This window comes from Dermochelys coriacea, chromosome 1 (assembly GCF_009764565.3).
Source record: "Dermochelys coriacea isolate rDerCor1 chromosome 1, rDerCor1.pri.v4, whole genome shotgun sequence".
NCBI lineage: Eukaryota > Metazoa > Chordata > Testudines > Dermochelyidae > Dermochelys > Dermochelys coriacea.
The window spans coordinates 45,399,847-45,424,301 of NC_050068.2; the positions used below are offsets into that span (position 1 = coordinate 45,399,847).

Sequence of the window (24,455 nt, forward strand, 5' to 3'; positions counted from 1 at the left end):
GCAACTTGCTGTCTTTTGGCAGCAGACAGTGCAGTATGACTGGTAGCCGTCGTCGACGTATTCCTGGGTGCTCTTTTAAATGACCTCGATGAGGTCAGGGGCCCCTGGGCAAACATGGGAATGACTCAGCCAGGTCATTACCTTTTTAAGTTTCATCTCATGGCAATTCAGTCCTACCGGCAGTTGTATTGCGCCCTCTTCTGCCGAGCACCCAGGAGATGACGATGGCTAGCGGACGTACTGCACAGTCTGCTGCCAGCAAGCCATATAAAGGTAGATGAAGTGGATCAAAACAAGAAATAGACCAGATTTGTTTTATATTCATTTTCTCCCTCGCTCCCTCCTTGAAATCAATGGCCTGCTAAACCCAGTTTTGAGTTCTATCCTTGAAGGGGCCATTCTGTTTCTCGCAAAGCTACCCCCTTTGTTGATTTTAATTCCCTGTAAGCCAACCCTGTAAGCCATGTTGTCAGTCGCCCCTCCCTCTGTTGGAGCAACAGCAAACAATCGTTTTGCGCCCTTTTCCCTGGATTGCCGGAGGAGGAGCAGAGGCCATAGCACAGCAAGCATGGAGCCCGTTCAGCTCACTGCAGCAGTTATGACCATTGTAAACACCTCGCACATTATCATGCAGGTTCTGCAGAACCAGCACCTGAAAAACCAGGCAAGGAGGCAACGGAAGGGCAGTGATGAGGACATGAACACACTTTTATCTCAAACTGCGTTCCCCTCCCGCAGTTTGGAGGTCATGGTGTTAATGGGGCAGGCTCATGCCATAGAATGCCGATTCTGGGCCTGGGAAACAAGCACAGAGTTGTGGGACCGCATAATGTTGCAGATCTGGGATGATTCCCAGTGGCTCCGAAACTTTCTCATGCGTAAGGGCACTTTCATGGACCTTTGTGACTTGCTTTCCCCTTCCCTGAAGCGCAAGAATACCAAGATGAGAGCAGCCCTCACCGTTCACAAGCAAGTGGCAATAGCCCTTTGGAAAGCTTGCAATGCCAGACAGCTACCAGTCAGTCAGGAATCAATTTGGAGTGGGCAAATCTACTGTGGGGGTTGCTGTGATGCACGTAGCCAATGCAATCATTGAGCTGCTTCTATCAAAGGTAGTGACTCTGGGAAATGTTCGTGTCCTACTAGATGGCTTTGCTGCAATGGGATTCCCTAACTGTGGTGGGGCTATAGACGGAACGCATATCCCTATCTTGGGACCGGACCACCAGGGCAGCCAATACATAAACTGCAAGGGGTACTTTTCAATGGTGCTGCAAGCACTGGTGGATCACAAGGGATGTTTCACCAACATCAACATGGGATGGCCAGGAAAGGTTCATGACGCTCGCGTCTTCAGGAACTCTGGTCTGTTTAAATGGCTGCAGGAAGGAATTTACTTCCCAGACCAGAAAATAACTGTTGGGGATGTTGAAATGCCAATAGTTATCCTTGGGGACCCAGCCTACACCTTAATGCCCTGGCTCATGAAGCTGTATACAGGCATTCTGGACAGTAGTAAAGAGCTGTTCAACTATAGGCTGAGCAAGTGCAGAATAGTGGTAGTGTGTGCATTTGGACGTTTAAAGGGTCGGTGGCGCAGTTTACTGACTCGCTCGGACCTCAGCAAAACCAATATTCCCATTAAGAAAAGGAGTACTTGTGGCACCTTAGAAACTAACAAATTTATTAGAGCATAAGCTTTCGTGAGCTACAGCTCACTTCATCGGATGCGTTTGGTGGAAAAAACAGAGGAGAGATTTATATACACACACAGAGAATATGAAACAATGGGTTTATCATACACACTGTAAGGAGAGTGATCACTTAAGATAAGCTATCACCAGCAGCAGGGGTGGGAAAGGAGGAAAATCTTTCATGGTGACAAGCAAGGTAGGCTAATTCCAGCAGTTAACAAGAATATCAGAGGAACGGAGGGGGGGGAGAAATACCATGGGGAAATAGTTTTACTTTGTGTAATGATTCATCCATTCCCAGTCTCTATTCAAGCCTAAGTTAATTGTATCCAGTTTGCAAATTAATTTCAATTCAGAAGTCTCTCGTTGGAGTCCGTTTTTGAAGCTTTTTTGTTGAAGGATAGCCACTCTTAGGTCTGTGATCGAGTGACCAGAGAGATTGAAGTGTTCTCCAACTGGTTTTTGAATGTTATAATTCTTGATGTCTGATTTGTGTCCATTCATTCTTTTACGTAGAGACTGTCCAGTTTGGCCAATGTACATGGCAGAGGGGCATTGCTGGCACATGATGGCATATATCACATTGGTAGATGCGCAGGTGAACGAGCCTCTGATAGTGTGGCTGATGTGATTAGGCCCTATGATGGTATCCACTGAATAGATATGTGGACAGAGTTGGCAACGGGCTTTGTTGCAAGGATAGGTTCCTGGATTAGTGGTTCTGTTGTGTGGTGTGTGGTTGCTGGTGAGTATTTGCTTCAGATTGGGGGGCTGTCTGTAAGCAAGGACTGGTCTGTCTCCCAAGATCTGTGAGAGTGATGGCTCGTCCTTCAGGATAGGTTGTAGATCCTTGATGATGCGTTGGAGAGGTTTTAGTTGGGGGCTGAAGGTGATGGCTAGTGGCGTTCTGTTGTTTTCTTTGTTGGGCCTGTCCTGTAGTAGGTGACTTCTGGGTACTCTTCTGGCTCTGTCAATCTGTTTCTTCACTTCAGCAGGTGGGTATTGTAGTTGTAGGAATGCATGATAGAGATCTTGTAGGTGTTTGTCTCTGTCTGAGGGGTTGGAGCAAATGCGGTTATATCGTAGCGCTTGGCTGTAGACAATGGATCGAGTGGTATGATCTGGATGAAAGCTAGAGGCATGTAGGTAGGAATAGCGGTCAGTAGGTTTCCGATATAGGGTGGTGTTTATGTGACCATCGCTTATTAGCACCGTAGTGTCCAGGAAGTGGATCTCTTGTGTGGACTGGTCCAGGCTGAGGTTGATGGTGGGATGGAAATTGTTGAAATCATGGTGGAATTCCTCAAGAGCTTCTTTTCCATGGGTCCAGATGATGAAGATGTCATCAATGTAGCGCAAGTAGAGTAGGGGCATTAGGGGACGAGAGCTGAGGAAGCGTTGTTCTAAGTCAGCCATAAAAATGTTGGCATACTGTGGGGCCATGCGGGTACCCATCGCAGTGCCGCTGATTTGAAGGTATACATTGTCACCAAATGTGAAATAGTTATGGGTGAGGACAAAGTCACAAAGTTCAGCCACCAGGTTTGCCGTGACAGTATCGGGGATACTGTTCCTGACGGCTTGTAGTCCATCTTTGTGTGGAATGTTGGTGTAGAGGGCTTCTACATCCATAGTGGCTAGGATGGTGTTTTTAGGAAGATCACCGATGGACTGTAGTTTCTTCAAGAAGTCAGTGGTGTCTCGAAGATAGCTGGGAGTGCTGGTAACGAAGGGCCTGAGGAGGGAGTCTACATAGCCAGACAATCCTGCTGTCAGGGTGCCAATGCCTGAGATGATGGGGCGTCCAGGATTTCCAGGTTTATTGATCTTGGGTAGCAGATAGAATACCCCAGGTCGGGGTTCTAAGGGTGTGTCTGTGCAGATTTGTTCTTGTGCTTTTTCAGGGAGTTTCTTGAGCAAATGCTGTAGTTTCTTTTGGTAACTCTCAGTGGGATCAGAGGGTCATGGCTTGTAGAAAGTGGTGTTGGAGAGCTGCCTAGTAGCCTCTTGTTCATACTCCAACCTATTCATGATGACGACAGCACCTCCTTTGTCAGCCTTTTTGATTATGATGTCAGAGTTGTTTCTGAGGCTGTGGATGGCACTGTGTTCTGCATGGCTGAGGTTATGGGGTAAGCAATGCTGCTTTTCCACAATTTCAGCTCGTGCACCTCACCTCTGAAAATTTGGTCACTTTTGTAAGTGCCTGAATAAGAGTATAGAAGCTTGACTTCAGGTTCCTATTTTTGAAAATCTTGGTCTTAGGTCATACTGGACAGCAAGTTACAGAAAACGAACTCTGTTGTGAAATTGATAAAATAAGCAGTGATTTCTGAGTAGTACACTTAGAAACAAGTTACAAACTAAGTTGCTAATGGTCTCTTTATGCCCTGTTGGGGCTTCATTTAAAATGTTGCAAACTGTTCCTTGTCACGTTAATATAAGAAATATGCTGACAAATTGGAGGGAACTCAGAAAAAAGCAATAAAAGTTAAATATGTATGGGCTGGCTTTTTTAAATCAGGGAATGTTTTTTAATTTATAGCTTAGCTGAAAAGCAACTAAGTTGTATGTCTTGTCTGGGGGAATAGAATATAACTTTCAAAAGGTATATGAAGGATTTAAATGTTGTTGAAGAGTAATAAGAATTCATTAGGATCATTCAGTATTGGGAGCAAGAGTGTTCCAGGTGGGATGAGGAAATGAACTAGCAGTGGAGCGGTGGTGAGCTGGGGCCAGGGGCGGGGCGGGGCAGGGAGCTGCCGGTGGGGGCTCTGCACCCACCAAATTTTCCCCGTGGCTGCTCCAGCCCCGGCGCCCCCTGGAGTTGGTGCCTAAGGTGCCACTTGTGATGTGATCAGTTGGGGGAGTGGCCGCTTTCCCCCCCAGCTATGCTACCCCGCCCCTAGGAGCCAGAGGGACTTGACGGATGCTTCCTGGAAGCTGTCCCAGATAAGCAACGCCGGGACTCCCCACCTCGCCCCTCGGCAGGTCACTCTGGCTCTTAGGGGTGGGGGGGCACCCACTACGGTTGCCCACGAGACCCTTCTGCCCGGTTCTGGGGCAGTCAGGACATGGGAGGGGGGTGGATGGGGCTGCGGATGGGCCACGACCCCCTCGGGGGGTGAGGAGGGAACCGGCTGTTAAGATTTTGGCAGCTTATCACTGAACGTAGGTGCTGAAATGTAGTGCCACAAAATGCTGTTGACCTGCTTACATTCTGTAGCTGGAGAAAACTGCTGAACTGCAATGGTTCCAGTTATTCCACTCCAGTGCGACCTAGAAAATGATGATGAGCAGCTGCTGTTCATAAACTCTCCCCTGTAGAGTTGCACAAGAAAATATCTTGGACCAGCCTTCTTTTCAGTGCCTATGTGAGCCACTTAGAGTTGGTAATATGCCACAGACCCCGTTGCCTCCAGTATGTTCATGATACTCAGCTGTATAGCTCATTTCCGGAGGCAACCAATGCAATCACAAAGATGTCAGAGATCAGTAGCTGGGTGAAGAACAGCTGGTTCAAACTCATTCTGGGCAAGACCAAAATGATGCTGGTCTGAAAGGGGAAGTACTTTGAAGAATTAGCCAGGATGTTATCCTCCCTTTCATTGAAGGCTTTTTTCAATTCATCAAAGTGGTGCAACGCCTCATAGCCCTGTTCTGGCTCTTCACTAAGCCTAGATGAACCACATAACATCAGTTGTGAAAATCTTCTTTCACTTCTAGCTTGCTTAAAATAATGTTGCTCAGACAAGAATCTGACCAGTGATTGATGCATTTGTCATCTCCAGTCTAAATTTCTGCAACTTCCTCTTTCTGAGGCTGAAGGTGAAAATAATGTAGAGGCTTCCGGCTCATGCAGAATGTAGAAGCCTGCCTTTCAATGAGCCAGGCCTCTGCAAATACCTCACCCTGTGCTCCACTTCCTGTTTTCCAATCTGGTTTTGTTGACAGTTCAAGACTCGTGATCTTCAAAGCCATCAAATGGGTAAGAACCAGGACCTTGAACTGACAACAGAACCATGTTTGGTGCTAGTAGGGGGAACACAGAGGTGATGTGCTCACAGTGGCCTGTTCTGTTGAAACTGTCACTCCATCCTTGACCTCCATTCAGACAACTGAGCACCTCTGAGGAATGAAATGTACAGAGCCCAAAATTAAGGGTATGTTTATACTGCACTCAGGAGAGGTGATTCCAGCTTGCATAGATGTACCTGAGTTAGGCTTTGATCAAGTAACAATAGCAGTATAGCCACAAGGGCATTGGTACAGGTTTGCCTCCCGAGTACAACCGTGCCTAGGACCCTGGGTACATAACTCATGCAGCTAGTCCATGCTGTCATCCATGGTGCAGCAGCTATACTGCTGTTTGCTCTATCTGGATCAGAGGTAGGCAACTATGGCCCACAGGCCACATCTGGCCTGTGGGACCATCCTGCCCAGCCCCTGAGCTCCTGGCCTGGGATGCTAGCCCCCAGCCCCTCCTCTGCTGTTCCCCCTCCTCCCGCAGCCTCAGCTCACTTCTCCGCCGGCACAATGCTCTGGGCGGCAGAGCAGCAAGCTCCTTGGGCTGCGCCACTGCTGAGCCCGGCCTGACCCAGTGCTCTGTGTGCGCGGCTGCCTGTCTTGGTGCAGCTGCAACACCAGCCACAGATGCTCCAGGCAGCAAGGTAAGGAGGCTGGGAGTAGGGAGTTGGATAGAGGGGCAGGGGAGTTCGTGGGGTGGGGATCAGGGGGCGGGGGTGTGGATAGGGGGAAGGGAACGGTGATTGAATGGGAGCATGGTTCCTGGGGGGGACAGTCAGGAAGGAGGAGGGGGTTGGATGGACAGCGGAGGGCCGTCATGGGGCAGGAGTCCCCGGGTGGGCCGTCAGGGGACAGAGGGGCTGTCAGGGAGCGAGAAGCGGGGAGGGGGGGGAGTTGAATAAGGAGCGGGGGGCTGGGCCATGCCTTGCTGTTTGGGGAGGTACAGCCTCCCCTAACTGGCCCTCCATGCACTTTCAGAAATTGATGTGGCCCTCAGGCCAAAAAGTTTGCCTGCCCTGATCTAGATAAAAGCTAGCTTGGGTATGTCCACATAAGTTGCAGTGTGGGACAGCAGGCGAAAGTGTTCTCTGTTGAAGGGGTTTGACTGTGGGCTGAGCTCTAAAGGGAGGTCAGATTAATCTTTCTTGACCACCTGTAAGGTATGATGCAACACCCTACAGTTTGAGAGCTTTCCAACCATACCAGAAGGGTACAGGTGAGGGAGAAGAAAAGAGAGAATAAAATTATTTATATCCCAAGCAAAACCATCTCATAGCAGGAAAGGAAGAAGAGCAGAAGACTGTAAAGTTCACTAGGAACCTAGTGCATGCAGATCTAATTACCTTGCACGCATTTAGCTACTGTGGTAATGGGCACTGTGGGGAAACTCTCTAAGATAAAAAGAAATGTCTGCTGCAACAGCTTTAAATACAGAAAAAACTTTTTGCAAATTATTTTATTTTAAAACTTCTATAACATTCATTAATTTAGAATACCTGTGAAGCTTTTAACAATTTTATATTTATACAGTGTTTTTGTTTGATCTCTAGAAAAAGGTGAATGCCTCAATTGCTGGAGACATCACTAATGTTTTTCTTTAGCTTTAGGCTGTGATTATGGTGAGTGCCAGTGTAAATTTGTGGACAAGAGGAAAAAAATTGGTGGAAAATCTGTGTGGTGCTTTAAAACAATTGCACCATTTTTAAAAAGATCATGTGTTGTAGACTAGCTAAACTGCATCTGCATTATTAAGTAGTACTAATTAAAGGCTGGATTGTACAATCATTGACTTCAGGGAGCTTTAGCGCCAGGTCTCAAATGAAGAATACATTAAAACCAACATTTTTTTCCCAGTGTATCCACATGAATCCTCAAAGTCAAGACACTTTGCTTTTAATTAAAATATTTAAATCCGAACAATAGAGCTTTAAAGCACTCGTCCCATGAATTATGTGAGCCTGGAGTGAATTGTAATACAAAAGGAAGATAAAAGCAATATTTCATTGCCTGCTCTTTTTTTACTGTTGTGGTATAAAATTAGTCTTTTTTTATTTAAAAAAAAAAAAAAAAGTAGCTTTGTGACAAGAATATGAATGAAGAAAATGTCTCTTAATTTGAACTACTATAACTTGGGTAACAATTCTTTGAAACTTGTACAACTACTAATATGAGATTAAATTAAGCAAGCCAGTAAAGGCACACTTTTCATGGCCCTAGCATGCAAAGTTGAACATTGTGCTCCACTGTCTTTTAATACTAAGCAGTTGTGGGTGTAGGAGTTAATACTTGCAGAATTCCAGCTTTTTAATCAAGTACTTTGTATAAAAGTCAATGTTAAATGTTATGGTTACAATATTTAAATATTGTAGTAGCCTTTTTTAGATTACTTTCAACAATTTGTGAATATGCTTGAAGTGTGCTGGCTTTTCTTTGTTCAGTCCTGTCACTTCCCTTTTCTTCATTTACCACGAAACTTGGAAAATGTAAAACAATGTAAGAAGTGAAAGTTTAACAGTAACAGGCACTTTTTGATTTCATGTGTGAATATTAACTCCTACCTCATCAAGTGATGTATAGCTCCTACTTCCCCTCCAGTTCACAAATCCATAAGGAACCTGTGTGGGTACTGTACTTAAAAAATACCAGGAAAGAGATTTAGCAGCTGAAAATAAGGGGAAGTGCTAGTAGCATGTGATCAGTCAGGTCTTTTGCAACTTCCAGTGGTCCACTGATCAGTTTGCAAATAGTTACATTAGTCAATACATTCTGAAATCTTTCTCTCTCTCACCAAGAAGTATAGGTTAGCAAAGCATACATGGATCATATTTCAAATGTGACTGATAATGAAGCCAGATAAGCTCTTTCTCAGGTACGGTTTACTTCACCAGAAGACCTGACTGATGCATTTGAGTATAGTGTGCGAGAGGATAAGAGAGGCTGATGATTGGCAGAGATGAAAATTGGAAGCTCTCTCCCCAGCTTTCTCCATTATCAGATAAGATCTGTTTCTCCCACTGAGGATGAAAAAAACAGCATGACAGCAGCTTCTTCAAAGCTTGTATCTTGGTGCTCCTATCAGTTAATCACTCAAAGGGCTCAGACCTTTAAACTCTCCCATAGAGGACCCCCACGAACATGATACAGTTCTGTGGTGACCTAGAATCCTATTTTAGACGTCTCAGACTCAAGGAATATTTCCAACACACCTCTGACCAACATATTAACCCACAGAGACCTTCCTGCCAACACTACAAAAAGAAGGATTCTGGGTGGACTCCTCCTGAAGGTCGAAACAGCAGCCTGGATTTCTACATAGAGTGCTTCCGCCGACGTGCACGAGCTGAAATTGTGGAAAAGCAGCATTGCTTACCCCATAACCTCAGCCATGCAGAACACAGTGCCATCCACAGCCTCAGAAACAACTCTGACATCATAATCAAAAAGGCTGACAAAGGAGGTGCTGTCGTCATCATGAATAGGTCGGAGTATGAACAAGAGGCTACTAGGCAGCTCTCCAACACCACTTTCTACAAGCCATGACCCTCTGATCCCACTGAGAGTTACCAAAAGAAACTACAGCATTTGCTCAAGAAACTCCCTGAAAAAGCACAAGAACAAATCTGCACAGACACACCCTTAGAACCCCGACCTGGGGTATTCTATCTGCTACCCAAGATCAATAAACCTGGAAATCCTGGACGCCCCATCATCTCAGGCATTGGCACCCTGACAGCAGGATTGTCTGGCTATGTAGACTCCCTCCTCAGGCCCTTCGTTACCAGCACTCCCAGCTATCTTCGAGACACCACTGACTTCTTGAAGAAACTACAGTCCATTGGTGATCTTCCTAAAAACACCATCCTAGCCACTATGGATGTAGAAGCCCTCTACACCAACATTCCACACAAAGATGGACTACAAGCCGTCAGGAACAGTATCCCCGATACTGTCACGGCTAACCTGGTGGCTGAACTTTGTGACTTTGTCCTCACCCATAACTATTTCACATTTGGTGACAATGTATACCTTCAAATCAGCGGCACTGCGATGGGTACCCGCATGGCCCCACAGTATGCCAACATTTTTATGGCTGACTTAGAACAACGCTTCCTCAGCTCTCGTCCCCTAATGCCCCTACTCTACTTGCGCTACATTGATGACATCTTCATCATCTGGACCCATGGAAAAGAAGCTCTTGAGGAATTCCACCATGATTTCAACAATTTCCATCCCACCATCAACCTCAGCCTGGACCAGTCCACACAAGAGATCCGCTTCCTGGACACTACGGTGCTAATAAGCAATGGTCACATAAACACCACCCTATATCGGAAACCTACTGACCGCTATTCCTACCTACATGCCTCTAGCTTTCATCTAGATCATACCACTCGATCCATTGTCTACAGCCAAGCGCTACGATATAACCGCATTTGCTCCAACCCCTCAGACAGAGACAAACACCTACAAGATCTCTATCATGCATTCTTACAACTACAATACCCACCTGCTGAAGTGAAGAAACAGATTGACAGAGCCAGAAGAGTACCCAGAAGTCACCTACTACAGGACAGGCCCAACAAAGAAAACAACAGAACGCCACTAGCCATCACCTTCAGCCCCCAACTAAAACCTCTCCAACGCATCATCAAGGATCTACAACCTATCCTGAAGGACGAGCCATCACTCTCACAGATCTTGGGAGACAGACCAGTCCTTGCTTACAGACAGCCCCCCAATCTGAAGCAAATAATCACCAGCAACCACACACCACACAACAGAACCACTAATCCAGGAACCTATCCTTGCAACAAAGCCCGTTGCCAACTCCGTCCACATATCTATTCAGGGGATACCATCATAGGGCCTAATCACATCAGCCACACGAAAAGAGGCTCGTTCACCTGCGCATCTCCCAATGTGATATATGCCATCATGTGCCAGCAATGCCCCTCTGCCATGTACATTGGCCAAACTGGACAGTCTCTACGTAAAAGAATGAATGGACACAAATCAGACGTCAAGAATTATAACATTCAAAAACCAGTTGGAGAACACTTCAGTCTCTCTGATCACTCGATTACAGACCTAAGAGTGGCTATCCTTCAACAAAAAAGCTTCAAAAACAGACTCCAACGAGAGACTGCTGAATTGGAATTAGTTTGCAAACTGGATACAATTAACTTAGGCTTGAATAGAGACTGGGAATGGATGAGTCATTACACAAAGTAAAACTATTTCCCCATGGTATTTCTCCCTCCCACCCCACCCCCCACTGTTCCTCTGATGTTCTTGTTAACTGCTGGAATTAGCCTACCTTGCTTGTCACCATGAAAGGTTTTCCTCCTTTCCCCCCCCTGCTGCTGGTGATGGCTTATCTTAAGTGATCACTCTCCTTACAGTGTGTATGATAAACCCATTGTTTCATGTTCTCTGTGTGTGTGTGTGTGTGTGTGTGTGTGTGTGTGTGTGTGTGTGTGTATATATATATAAATCTCTCCTCTGTTTTTTCCACCAAATGCATCCGATGAAGTGAGCTGTAGCTCACGAAAGCTTATGCTCTAATAAATTTGTTAGTCTCTAAGGTGCCACGGGTACTCCTTTTCTTTTTGCGAATACAGACTAACACGGCTGCTACTCTGAAACCTGTCATAGAGGAGATGGAAATGGCTTTACTATTTTCTTACTTTGGTTGGTGGCAGGCTTGTGTAAAGATCAATAGAATATGGCATTTATGAAACCTTTAGAGATTGTGCACCCCCCAATCACATGGATGAGTACTTACCCTGTAAATAGGTGTGATGAAGCCAATGGTTCTAGTTATAAGAACAGAGGCTCCACAGTCTGTCTGGTTACTTATTCAGTGCCTTTGTTGTTGTTAGTGTCAGTCAATGGGAAGATATGCTAACTGATTTCTATACTTCATTGTTTTTTCCTCTATCCCCTTTTCTGTTTCTTTTCTTACCTCCACTTTCCTTTCTTGCAGCACCTCCCGGTGTCTCCTTTTCCCAGCAAGCTTTATATCTACCCTCTTTTTTCCATTTCACTAGTTGTTGACATTAATGTCTTAATTTAGAAAACAAACAAAAAACACCTAAGTTAAGTTAGTGATGGCCAGGGGAGCTCACACCCTTGAGTCCTAGGTTCAGACAGTCTGCAAATTCACATTGGCAGCACTGCATTAGTTGCATTGCTTACATTGGGAAGATTTTCTTTGCTACCCTGAAGGCTGGAAACATTTTTTTTTAAATGAAAGTTTAAATGATGTAAAATCTGAATTTGCAATGCAAGCCTTATAAATCCATCAAACGTGCTGGATATTTGACACTTCTAGCCTACTGGAATCATGCACAGAACCAAAAGCAAGTTGCAAGTCTCTTGCAACAAACAGGTCTGCTGTTCCAGCAGGATAAAAAGAAACTCTGATTTTAAAAAAAAAAAAAAAAAAAAAAAAAAAAAACCCTTCCAATCTCCAATCATTTCACTCAACATGTGCATTTGCAAAATAGACTACCACTATGTTAAGGGGGCTTGATATGAGAGTTTCCTTGTTTCCAGGCTGGATATTCTGACCTCCAATTTATTCCTTCAAGCTGTCAGAAGTTCTTCAAAAGCTACCCAAACTCCTAAATGCAGGGCTGAACTTCATGCGCATTTGAAATTTTGACTAGTAAGCATAATAAAGAATGCAAAATTGTATAATGATATTACTCCCTTTCTTTTGTTTCCCTTCCCGCCTCTCTTTTGCTTTGCTAAACAAACATAACTTTCTAAACATTAGATGTATTTATTTGACTACTGCAAATGGAAATATATCTTAACATTGAAAAATGGATGAAACTATACCTTTAACCATAGCTGGGTGGTACATGGCTTTATTGGCCCCAGGAGAATGGTTTTGAGAAACTTGCAACAGATGTTCATAGCATACTTTTAACACAGACCCTAGACTATATTTATACCCAAACCAGCAAGATATACAGTACAATATAACTTTTTTTGCTGTTTACAGATATTCTATATTAAACTTCACCACATAAAGCAGTCTTAGACATTATTTCATTAAGTGGTGGCTGCTGCTTTTTTCAATCTATAATTTAATTCAATTAGTTCTTTTTCAGTAAATTCTTTGAAGCAATTACTTTGATATAGTTTTGGATCACTCAGTAATAAATGCTTTTACTTAATACATAATCATCAAACATTTTATGGCATAAAATAACTAAAATAGGATAGAGACACACTCAAATCTTTCCCCAGTTTAAAGAATTGTGTAGTGGAATTCATAAAATTCATTTTTATTTTGTAGGCCATTATGTTATTGTCTTTCCTTCCATATTTGACTTGGTATATTGTTTCCTATTAAATCATTCTCCTCTCCACATTAAAGTGGGAGAAAATACAGAACCTTCATATCTGCTCTCTTGTTAAAATTATTTTTTAATATAATGTGCAGAAATTGTTTAACCACTAGAGCGATTGAATAGTGGTTAAACAATTACTGCATATTATATTAAAAGACTAATTTTAACAAGAGAGCAGATATGAAGGTTCTGTATTTTCTATATATCTTATCTATATATAAAGGATGCAGAGACAATGAACTGGTAGACTTTACCTCAGCAATGGAGGAAAAATGCATAAGAAAATGTATTAAAGATAAATATGTTTTGAAATTTGGGAAAGTCGCAAGATGGTTTCAGGGTTTTTGTGAAAGATAAGAGAAATGTCAATCTTTCTGAGGACATCTTCCAATTTTGTTGACAGAAAGAAATAGACATAACTTATTATGCATGTCTTTTGAGCTACCTAAAAATTCTTTGCTAGAACCAAAGCTAGAGTGCAAATTTAGCAAATAGCTTTAATAGTACCATCAGAATATATTTGTTTCAGATGGAATTTTAGCCATTTTCAAAACCCAAGGAAGTTTACATTATTCCACAGCGTAACATAATCTTTTAATTTTTTTTATCAGAAAGTCACCAAAAGTTACATTTATATCCATTAACATATTTGGTAGCTATACCGAATCGAGACATTGGCTGCATTTTACCTGGTAGAATCTATATTCACTTTTGTAGCTAGTCATATTTATTGGTAAATATAGGTGGTACTATGGTACAGTTTTGCAGAGAGGATATTTAAGTCTGGAAAGGCTAACTTTAGTCATATTAGAAAATGTTAAAGTTGTTTCCGATGGGGAAAACTGTGTGCCTAAAGTGAGAAATATTAAAAGGATCACTGTAATACCAGCCTTGTATCTAACCTGCTCACCCAGATGTATATGTTCTATCTGTAATCCGGGGGGTTTTCTTACAAATGAGGTAGTTGGGGCCAATAGAATAAACTTCTGAAATTATTTTTGTAAGCTGACATTCACTCCTATACTGTCTGAAAATGCTATACTATCTGAAAATGTCAAACTAATCTTGGATGAATTTTTTTAGATTCCTAGTGAATTTAAGGATATTTGGGAACAGGGAATATTCATATCTTATATTTCTCTATCTGCAATATTCTTGAATGAGAAGTTGCTCAATAACTAAAGCATGAGTGTAATGTAGAGTGCCCCTGTCTATTCCAGTTGCAGCACTAAAGTGCTCATCAGCCCTGAGATTCTAAAGTTGTCTATAGGACTTGGAAATTAGGGTGTGGTTGAGAGCTTCGGCTGGGGATGCAGGCTATGGGGTGGGGCCGGGGATGAGGGGTTTTGGTTGAAGGAGGGGGCTCTGGGCTGGAACATAGTGGGGTGGAGAGTAGGAGGGGGGTGTGGGCTCCAGCTGGGAGTATGGGCTCTGGGGTGGGGCCAGGAGTATGGGGTTTGTGGTGTGGGAGGTGACTCCGAGCTGGGGCAGGGGGTTGGGGTATGGGAGGGGGTGCAGGGTCCTGGTGGCCGCTTACTGCGGTTCTCAGGAAATGACCACCAGGTCCCTGCAGCCCCTAGGTGCATGGATGGACAGGTAGGCTCCACGCACCATGCCTGCAGGGGCCACCCCCGTAGCTCCCATTGGTAGGGAGCCTGCCTTAGCCCCAGGCCCCTGCCTGCTGCCAACTGGAGCTACCAGGGTCCCTCTTCAACCAGGAATTCTGGTCAAAAACCAGATGCCTGGCAAGTTTGGCAAACCTGTTGGGCATCCAGTTACCATGGATTTTAATGCGTATTGGACATTCAGGTCCCTTGGCAGCTTTGAAAATGTCAGCCCAAATCTATACTAGCTCTTCTCAATCTGGGAAGAGTTACCATATCGATATTTATTAGATTAATTTTCCAATCAACAAGAGTTCACTTTTTATTTGGTCACCTTAGAAAAAGGAATAACTTTTCTTTAGGGAATTACTCATCATAGTATGTAGTTCATAAGCAGTCTGTGAATTATCAGAAATATACATTTCTTAGTACTGTTTTAAATTGAAAAACTTTCCTGATTGTTTACTTGATTACCTTGTGTTAAAGTTAGTGTTGACACATTTTCTTTCCCTATATTATCTGCACACAACTAAACCAGTTCTGCCCCTACAAGCATGCCAATAACTTGGTTATTTCTTTGTCTTTGCAAGGCTCCTCTGCTCTCAATCCCATCTCCCTCTTGACATATTGTATTCTGTGTGCCATCTTAATTCCTCCCCCTACATCTAGGCCACATGTTCTCCAGTCCCCCACCACAACTGTCCTGTTCTCCTTTTAAAAGAAGCAAAGATTCAGACTGTTTTGTGTCTGTCCTCTTCCTGGGAAAAAGTCTCTTCCAGCTGTACTGCTACTTTGTCCCCTTAATGCGTCATAAAGAAATAGTGGTGCTTATGCCTTTCTGCTCCCTGCCTTCCTGCAGAGGGAACTTGCAGCTTCCTGGCCCTTCTCACCTATCAAAATTTAATTTCTCCTTGAGCAAGTCGATGAGGTAGATTTTTTTTTTTCAAGCTTTGAGTTATCTTTACATTTCCACAAACTAAAAATTTGTTAAAGAAAATTTTCTTGTTTTCTTAAGGAATGTCACTGTCTGCAGGATCTTCTCCTCTTCACTCCCCTAAAATTACTCCTCACACATCTCCTGCTCCTAGAAGAAGAAGTCATACTCCAAACCCAGCAAATTATATGGTGCCTACTAGTGCCTCTACTCCTGTTACTAGTGCTGTCTCCCAGCCTCCATCTACTGGCCAGGTGATTCAGAAGGAAACTGTGGGTGGAACAACATATTTCTACACTGATACGACTCCAGCCCCTCTCACAGGAATGGTATGTTTGTTCATAACATTTTTGACCATATCTTAGCTTTTTCATAAAATGAAGATGTTTGAGAGATGTTTAATCTTGCTACTGATTTGTATACTATTGCAACCTGGCACAGAAGCTGTTGCCTGGACACTTTCTCTTGCCAAATCTTAATTTTGAGTGGTATTATTCAAGTGATATGAGAGGGCTATGGGGCAGTTTTTTTCCTTTGCTGTTTCTGACTGTACTATTTCTGCACTCCTGTGCTGAATCTGTTATGTTCCGCACCACCCCCCAAAAAAGGGTGTATTGAGACTCATCAAAAATTGAAACTAGGAGTAGGTTACTGAGTTGAGTTATCATGCAGATGCTAAAATGCTGTGATGATTGGGGAGAGGGTAGTCACATAAGACCCTAAATAGTTGCATAATGTGGATAATATTCAAATGGCAAACTGGAACTTACAATATTGTGCAGAATTCTAGTAAAAGGTTGACTATAGAGGAAGTCTTCTGATGACAACTCAGAATTATGCTTCTTTGTTTTATTGAGTCTGGTCTGTTATATGTACACAAGACTTCTTGATGAAATTTCCATTAATTTAAAAGTTGTAATTAAGCAGAGGAATTGTAAGGAAAAACGGTAGGAAAAATTAATGGATAATTAAAAGGGTACTGTCAACTCAAAAATCACATTATCTGAATAGCTGACCTATTAGTGTTAAACTTACAAGTAACACCTAAGGTTATTATAACTGAAAGAGATATGAGAAAACATATCTATATTTTGCTTGTTTCCATTTGTGTGGGGTTTTTCACACAACAGCAAGAAGAAAACATTTTTTTAAAAATTGTTAAACTCCAAGAATAATAATCTTTCTTTTCTACAAGATAAAGAGAAACTTGCATTTACGGATGGGAAAGAAGAACAGTTAGTGTTAGATGATTTAAAAATCATCTAAAGTTGCATTGGTTGTGAATGTCACATTAGAAAATTATAGAGAATGCAAGAAGTACATTCATAGCACATGTACCATTTTGAGAATTTTGTTAAATCAGCAGGTCAAAAAATGCTCAGAATAAACACACATCAAAACCAGATACATTTTTCCAAATTCTAAAGGAAACAAGTCTTAAATACAGGTTTCAGAGTAGCAGCCGTGTTAGTCTGTATTCGCAAAAAGAAAAGGAGTACTTGTGGCACCTTAGAGACTAACAAATTTATTAGAGCGTAAGCTTTCGTGAGCTACAGCTCACTTCATCGGATGCATTTACAATCTTTTATTTTTTTCCCTTTTAGGTATTTCCAAACTATCACATTTACCCTCCCACTGCACCTCATGTTGCTTATATGCAGCCAAAAGCAAATGCACCTTCCTTCTTCATGGCAGATGAACTCAGACAGGTAGGCTGTGATAGTGTTGAAGTAGAAATGATTCAAATATCTTCATATTTCTTAAAGAAATTTGGGCAACCACAAACAACAAAAGGGAAATAAGCACATTAAAACCACTGAGACAGTTCTCTTCATTACAGACTTAAAAATGCAATCACGTGACAGAAATAGAGGTACCACAGAAAACAAAATTACAGTACTTGTAATCTTCTGCATGCCACATGTATTTATCAAGAAAGTTTACTTGAAGAGAAATGTATTATTGTAAACCTTTTGGAATTTCTGTACATGCTAAACATTTCATGAGGCATTGGGGTTTTATTTTAAATTTGATTAGAATACAGCTAACTGAAATTTAATTTTATTTATTAACTGAAACTTTATTTCACTAGAAGGGAGTTGAAGCACTGGAATGGGTTACCTAGGGAGGTGGTGGAATCTCCATCCTTACAGGTTTTTAAGGCCTGGTTTGACAAAGCCTTGGCAGGGATGATTTAGTTGGTGTTGGTCCTGTTTTGAGCAGGGGATTGGACTAGATGACCTCCTGAAATCTCTTCCAACCCGAATATTCTATGATTCTATTCTATGATTTTATGAAATGGAAGTATAATCAAGAAAATGTTGATTTTATGTGGATTTGTTTATATACAGAATATGTAGTTCTGTTTCTTTAGTATATTTAAATGTATTATGAAGTTGGCTGTAAAACTTAACTGCCTCAGCATTTTCAGCATACCTGCTAGTCTTCTGGGGCAGGATACTGAGCACCCCTGGAGTTGCTCTGACTTGTTATGGTATCTCTTGGTATTATGCCCCTGCCTTTTTCATGCTCCTTTTACAGCTCCTTTCTTCCACACGACACTTCCTTTTTTAAAAAAAGAAAAAGGAAAAAAAAGTCTCCATTGTAACCTCCTTCCGATGAGAAGCAGTAGTCCTTAGGCAGCCTCCCTTTTGTGCAGGTTCTACCTGTGGGGAGAGTCCATAGATTCAAGCCCTAATTTTTCCAAGCTGGTGATGCGAGTTCTCCTAAAAAGTCAACTAGCTATTATACTATGGAAACTGGGCCCTTCCTAGGTATTGTGCTGTAAATTTAGCAAAGATGATAAACTAAATTGTGTTCTGTACTGTAAGGCTACATAATTTATTCCTCAGGAGCTGATCAACCGACATTTAATAACAATGGCTCAGATTGATCAAGCAGATATCCCTGGTAAGTAACTAGAAAGTCAGTAAAAATTGTCTGTGGTTATTCTAAGCTAAGTCTTGTTTGCTCTCACAATTGCATAGCACTATTAACTTTGTTAAAAATAAATATATATTAACAGCATGTTTTGGCAAAACTGTTCCTGAATTTTAATTTTTTATGAAGTGTATGACTTGGTCTGATTATACTAGAGCTGTTAATAACAGATGTCATTGTTTTAATACTTTGCCCCTTCAAAGTACTTTACAAACATGAGGTCTCTACTATTCACTGTTTCTTCTGCATATTTTCTTTTCTTTATTTTAAAATTCTTTAGCTGACTGTCTGTTTTTCTGTTTAACACCATATATCTGTGCTTAAAAAGTAAGCAGTTCCTAACTTCATTGAGCAGATTTCCCTTTTAGATCCTGTCCACAATCCACATTGTAACTGATTTTTGTATCCAGTAAGTGGCATGGTTGGCTCTAAGCATGGTTTGTTTTCACACATTCTATTGGGTGACTACAGCAGCTAAGGCCTACTTTCTCAAAAGTGAATATGGATGCAGATCATCAGGAGAAGGACTTTTAAACCCATCAACTTGACTATGTTTCTAGCCTTCAGCTTTGGGTATTGTGGGTATGTCTACACTTAAAATGCTACAGCGGCACAGCTGCATCACTTCAGTTTAGACACTACCTTTGCCAACGGGAGGGGTTCTTCAGCAATCTTTTCCTTGTTATTAAAATATCCTGACAGGCATTTTATGAAGGAATATTTAGGGTGCCACTTTACTACCAAGAAATAGGTGAACTGTTCTAGGAGCTTATCTGTATAAAATCAGACCAAGGAAGTATTTTAATGAGGAAAAACAAGTAAAATTCCACAGGTTTAGTAATAAGCATTTATTGCGATACTTTAGAGGAACTCTTTGTACTTTTTGAGAAATTCTTCCTAAATGAAGGCATTCAACCAACATCCACAGTATTTGTTACTGCTCAAAGGTATTTGCTTTTTAATAAGAACTTTCTCCCTAGCATCCCCTCCCCCAACATCTGCTTGATACTAATGGTCCTCAGTGCTTGTGAAGTCCATCAACCTGTTGTCTTGTCCTTTTTTTGCTGTGTATATAAATACAAGATTGATTTCACTAAATGATTTAAACAAGGGAAGATAAGTTGAGGGAGTAAAACCTTGTTTAAACTCAGTGCCTTTACTAGTTAGGGCTTATCTGCATGGAGACTTAGTGCACAGCAAGCCAGGGTGTAAATCTACAGTATATATTAGCCTGCCCCACACTAACTGCATGTTTGGACCTTGCTACTGCACTCTACAGTTTCATAGTGCATTTTGACATACTGCCATTTGAAACAAGTGTATGTCAAAGCTCGCTTCAGAACTTTTAGTGCACGATAGAAGGGTCCACATGGCCACTTAGTGCTCAGCAGGCTTGTATGCTAACTATTCACACTCTGGCTTACCACTCAATAAGTCTCCATGTAGACAAGCCTTGGTAAATGTGGGTTTATGTTTAGAAGACTTTGTTTTTCCAAGACTCTCTCGACTAGTAAGACAGGTTGTGTTTTAAAATGCTAGTTAAAATGATTTTAGACAGATTTTGCACCTAGTGTAGATTGGGGAAGTTGTGTTTAAAAATGCAGTTGCTCATCATGGTCAGTCTTTGTGGTCAACAATAGGTCCTCCAAATCAGCTAACATGGTTTTTATGCAGTTTGCCTTGTCTAGGTGCAAAGTTGGGACTAAAATACAAGTGTTAGCACTTTAAATGATGCACTATAAAACACAGCCTGGTTTCCTAGTCTGGACTGTCCTCTTAGATGTCTTATAATTGTCCTGTTCCCCTCACTCTCCAAATAAAATAGCGTATTCATTCTGAACACTGACAGTGTCTGTCTTTGCTATTCTCTGCTGCTGTCATAACAGAAGTCAAGAGTTGAGTCGGGGCTTCATATTCACAAGGCTTGTTGTGGGTATTGGGGATCATCCATGTCCCTTCATATCTTCATCCTCAGTAGCTGCAAGAAAGAGAGTAAATTTTCAAGGCAGACCAAAAGAGAACAATTTGGTGGGCAGCTACCAATGTACTGCTCCCCACTATTTATGGATTAATTGGTTTAATGTTAGAATGAAGCTGGTACTTCATGGCACACAGGGCTTTTACTTCTCTTGTTTACTTTTAGTATGGCAAGATTATTTTTCAGAAAGCAGATATATCTGTTATCCAAAAATATCTCTCAGGAAACCATATTTGTGCCAAAGATAGAATTATGAATTTTAACTTTTTTTTGTTGCATGTATCTGAGACACAGCACAAAGTATTGTTTGACATCTTAATAGTCAAATTTTCTTTACTACTGTAATATTGATTTTACAAATGCAATTAGTGTCTAATATATTTCTATAAACTGCTTTAGCAGTCCCTACAGAAGTTGACAGCTACCACAGCCTTTTCCCTTTAGAACCACTGCCACCACCCAATCGGATACAGAAAACAAGCAACTTTGGGTACATTACATCATGCTACAAAGCTGTAAATAGCAAAGATGATCTGCCATATTGCCTTCGGAGGATACATGGTGAGGGAAATCATAAGTTGTCATCTTTTTAAACTTCAATGCTACCTATACTTAAGCCTAAAACATTTGCTCTTCTATAATACTACGCATAAATCTTAAATTGGCTTTAAAATGAATCATTCCGTTGGAATAAGAGAGCAAAGTCTGGCCTAGATAACAGTCCATAGTGTTGGAAATGAGCAAGCAAAGTTTTATATTGGTGTGCCTCTGTTGGTGGCAGCTCAGTACTTTCAGAACAGATACCAAAATTGTTTTTAAACAAATCTAATGGAGCCTAAAATCACTGAATAAATGTAATTAAAGTGTGTGGTTTAATTAATCAATCTCTTCTCAGGTTTCCGTCTTGTTAACACAAAGTGCATGGTATTGGTTGACATGTGGAAAAAAATTCAACACTCAAATATTGTAACTCTGCGTGAAGTGTTTACCACTAAAGCATTTGGAGAACATTGTAAGTTTCTGGGAATTGAACTGTTGAGGTAATTTTGAGGGTATTAGGGCAGTGTTTCTCACTTTTTTGGGTTGAGGACCCATTTATAAACTTTGGCCTGTCATGACACAGAGATCTCCCAAGACGCAATGACGTCCCCCCTTCCACTGGTGGGAGTGGGAACTTGGAGCTAAGATTCCAGATGTTCCACAATGGAATTGGGGGAGTGGCAGTGAGCTGACACTGCCAAAAAACTGGCCCGCCCAGCCCAGGCTATGATATCAGAGGACACAGGGTTGGAGGGGGATTTGAGGACTTGGGGATGTAGTGAAGAAGGGGTTGCGGGTTCAGAGGTGCTGGAGAAGGAGTTGGAGGGGCAGAGGGGTGTGGGTGCAATGGTGGACTGAGGGAGGATATGAGGACAGTGGGGCCCAGGGACACCCCCCCACACGTGGCCCTTGGGGCGGCAGAGGGTAAAAGGGTGGAGTGGGGATTTGTCATCTTTGGGATAAAGTGGCAATCTGTGGGAAGGAGTTGGGGGCAAAGGGGGCTGGTGGTGCAGTCAGGGAAGTGCTGGGTAGCTGATGGCCATGGTGGGTGATATGACGGGGGTATTTGTCTGGTTGTGGAAGGAGGGGTACATCAGGCAGCCTAGGATGGGGAATGGAAGACAGGCAGTCACCTTCCAGTGGGGTAGGGGAGTACATCAAGGGACCATTAGTTACCAGAGAATGTGACACCTACCGCTCCCTCACAGCTACTGTCTCGCAGAGCTGCCTGGGCTCAGCTCTCTACTCCGGGCATTAAGATTTCTGGACCTACAGCACCTCTTAGGTTTGGCATGTCTCCCCTGGTGAGGGGCCAGCCGGGACAAATTTGTGTGAGTGGCATTGTGACCTGGCACATGGAATTGCAGCCATCACACATTCAAATTTGGCCTTGCTGGCCCCCCATCGTCATGATGGAGGGGCAGCTAGGCCAAACTTCAGCAACTCTGTGCACCAGATCACAACATTCGGAGTGTGGAGCTGAATTCAGCCAGCCCCGCAACCTTTTGATGCATTCTGGCAATCCACTTTTGGGTCATGAGCTATGGGCTGAGAAACCCTGTATTCGAGTTAATCGTTGTTGTCACTTACACATTTTTTTATTTTTAAGCTCTTGTGTTTGCATACGATTTTCATGCTGGAGGAGAGACTATGATGAGCAGACACTTTAATGACCCTAGTGCTGATGGCTATTTCACTAAAAGGAAATGGGGTAAGGAAAATGCATTCAACTCACTTTAGAAATTATTTCAGATATCTGAGGTGTAAAGGTAGTTGGGCAGAGATAGGTAAGTTCAGCTTCATATTTTTTCAGTTAGTCAGATATTAGGTATATTGTAAGTACCACAGGACAATGGTCTTTACCTCTCTTTTCCTAGTTTATTTGTAAAGTTCCTAGCACCCTGTAGGTGTTATGTGAAAATAAAAGTATGAGAAGTATTTTAAATAATAGACTGAACCAGTTGAGCAACGATTATTTTCCTAATTTCATACAACTTCTGACTTTACATCAGCAAAAATGGAAGAAAATGCACAAGAAACTTGAGTAAGGAGGCTACAACAGACATGCCAAACCCTCAAAAAATACGCAGAAATTGGGCTTGTTTTTGGCTTAATTGGCTTGTGAGTTGCTTGTTGGCTAGTTTTTGGCTTGTAGCTTGCTGCTTGTTGTAGCTTGTTGCCTTTTTTTTTTTTTTTTTTTTTTTAAATTGGCTCCTGGCAAGTAGGGGCTGGGGGGGGGGGGGGGGGGGAGAGTTGGATGCACAGAGGGCCCACCACAGTCCCAGACTGAATGCCAGGGGGATCTAGTCACGTAGAATGATGGGGTTCTTAGGGATTGGCTTGTCTTGGCCTTGTTTTTGAAATGGGATTAGCTTGATTTTTGGCTTATTGTGAAAGTTGGGTGCTTATTTACTGCGTGAAAGTTGGCAACTGTGGGCTACAACAACTTTTTGGCAGTATGGTCTACAAGATTGTACATGTGACTGGGAGTCGGCTCTCCTGAGCTCTAATCCCAGCTCTATCGTTGGGTGGCATTTGGCAAGTTACTTACCAGTGGGATTTTCAAAGGCACAAATAACAGGTGCTTAACTACCATCTACAGTCATTGTGCAATTTGTGTCTTTGAAATTTCCCCCTTGGTAAAATGGGGATTCTTACTTGCTCAATAAGGTGTTCTGAGGGCTAATTAGGTAATAACATTTGTATAGTGCTTTGAAAAGGTAAAGCTATAGTTAGTAAGAACAGGAAACAAATTCAAAATCTCTGCACATTTAATATTCCTAGATATATTTTTTCCTTCATACTGTATCTACAGATCCACATTCTGTGAATTGCAAGTCGTGCCATAGAATCTGTTGCTTTTTAGAAAAAAAAAAATCAGTGGTTAGGGATCTCATGGCTCAAAGTGGCCACTAATTGGCTCTGAAAGCAATTCTGTAAATAGACCCACGGACTCTTCCCAAGCCTGCTCTTTTTACATCTGCCTGTTGAAACTGGAACCACTAGTTTTGGACTTGTTAATTTATTTTAAATGTTTCTATTTAAATTTGACTTAGTTGTTTAGTGGATTTTCAGTGTATGAAAGCTGCAAACCTTTAAAAGATGCAATTCAAAATGATCACCAAATAGCCCTCATTATCTTTTCATATCGTTCTCGGGTATGAAATTAAAACTTGATTTGCAGAATCATCATGACTGATGGTGATGTGCCAAAGGGAAAGAACTCCTCTTGATTTTTGGATTCCATGATAAGTTTGCAGGCCTAGCAGTTAAGAAAGAGTAGTCCTAAACCAAATGAACTTAATATGGAATTAGTGAGATAGAATAAACATGGAACTACTACTGCTATTTTAGTCACTTTTCAGAGTAAGACTG

At 42.1% G+C, this 24,455-nt stretch overlaps 1 protein-coding gene across 11 annotated transcripts in view; it reads left to right on the top strand.

Annotated features, from left to right (window-relative positions):
• The window catches only part of PAN3 (poly(A) specific ribonuclease subunit PAN3), a 127,651-nt gene that overhangs the window by 75,645 nt on the left and 27,551 nt on the right, over positions 1-24,455 (top strand). For 8 of the 11 annotated variants that reach the window (XR_006277639.1, XM_038387852.2, XM_043504352.1 and 5 more), the window contains 6 exons: positions 15,704-15,951; positions 17,227-17,331; positions 18,475-18,532; positions 20,940-21,101; positions 21,436-21,552; positions 22,690-22,791. Coding sequence is in view for 10 of the 11 variants with exons in the window: in XM_038387852.2 (XP_038243780.1) it covers positions 15,704-15,951; positions 17,227-17,331; positions 18,475-18,532; positions 20,940-21,101; positions 21,436-21,552; positions 22,690-22,791 (792 nt within the window). In the remaining variant the exon portion in view is untranslated. The remainder of the gene's footprint in view (positions 1-15,703; positions 15,952-17,226; positions 17,332-18,474; positions 18,533-20,939; positions 21,102-21,435; positions 21,553-22,689; positions 22,792-24,455) is intronic. The other 3 variants (XM_038387855.2, XM_043504353.1, XM_038387856.2) reach the window with 2 other exon arrangements.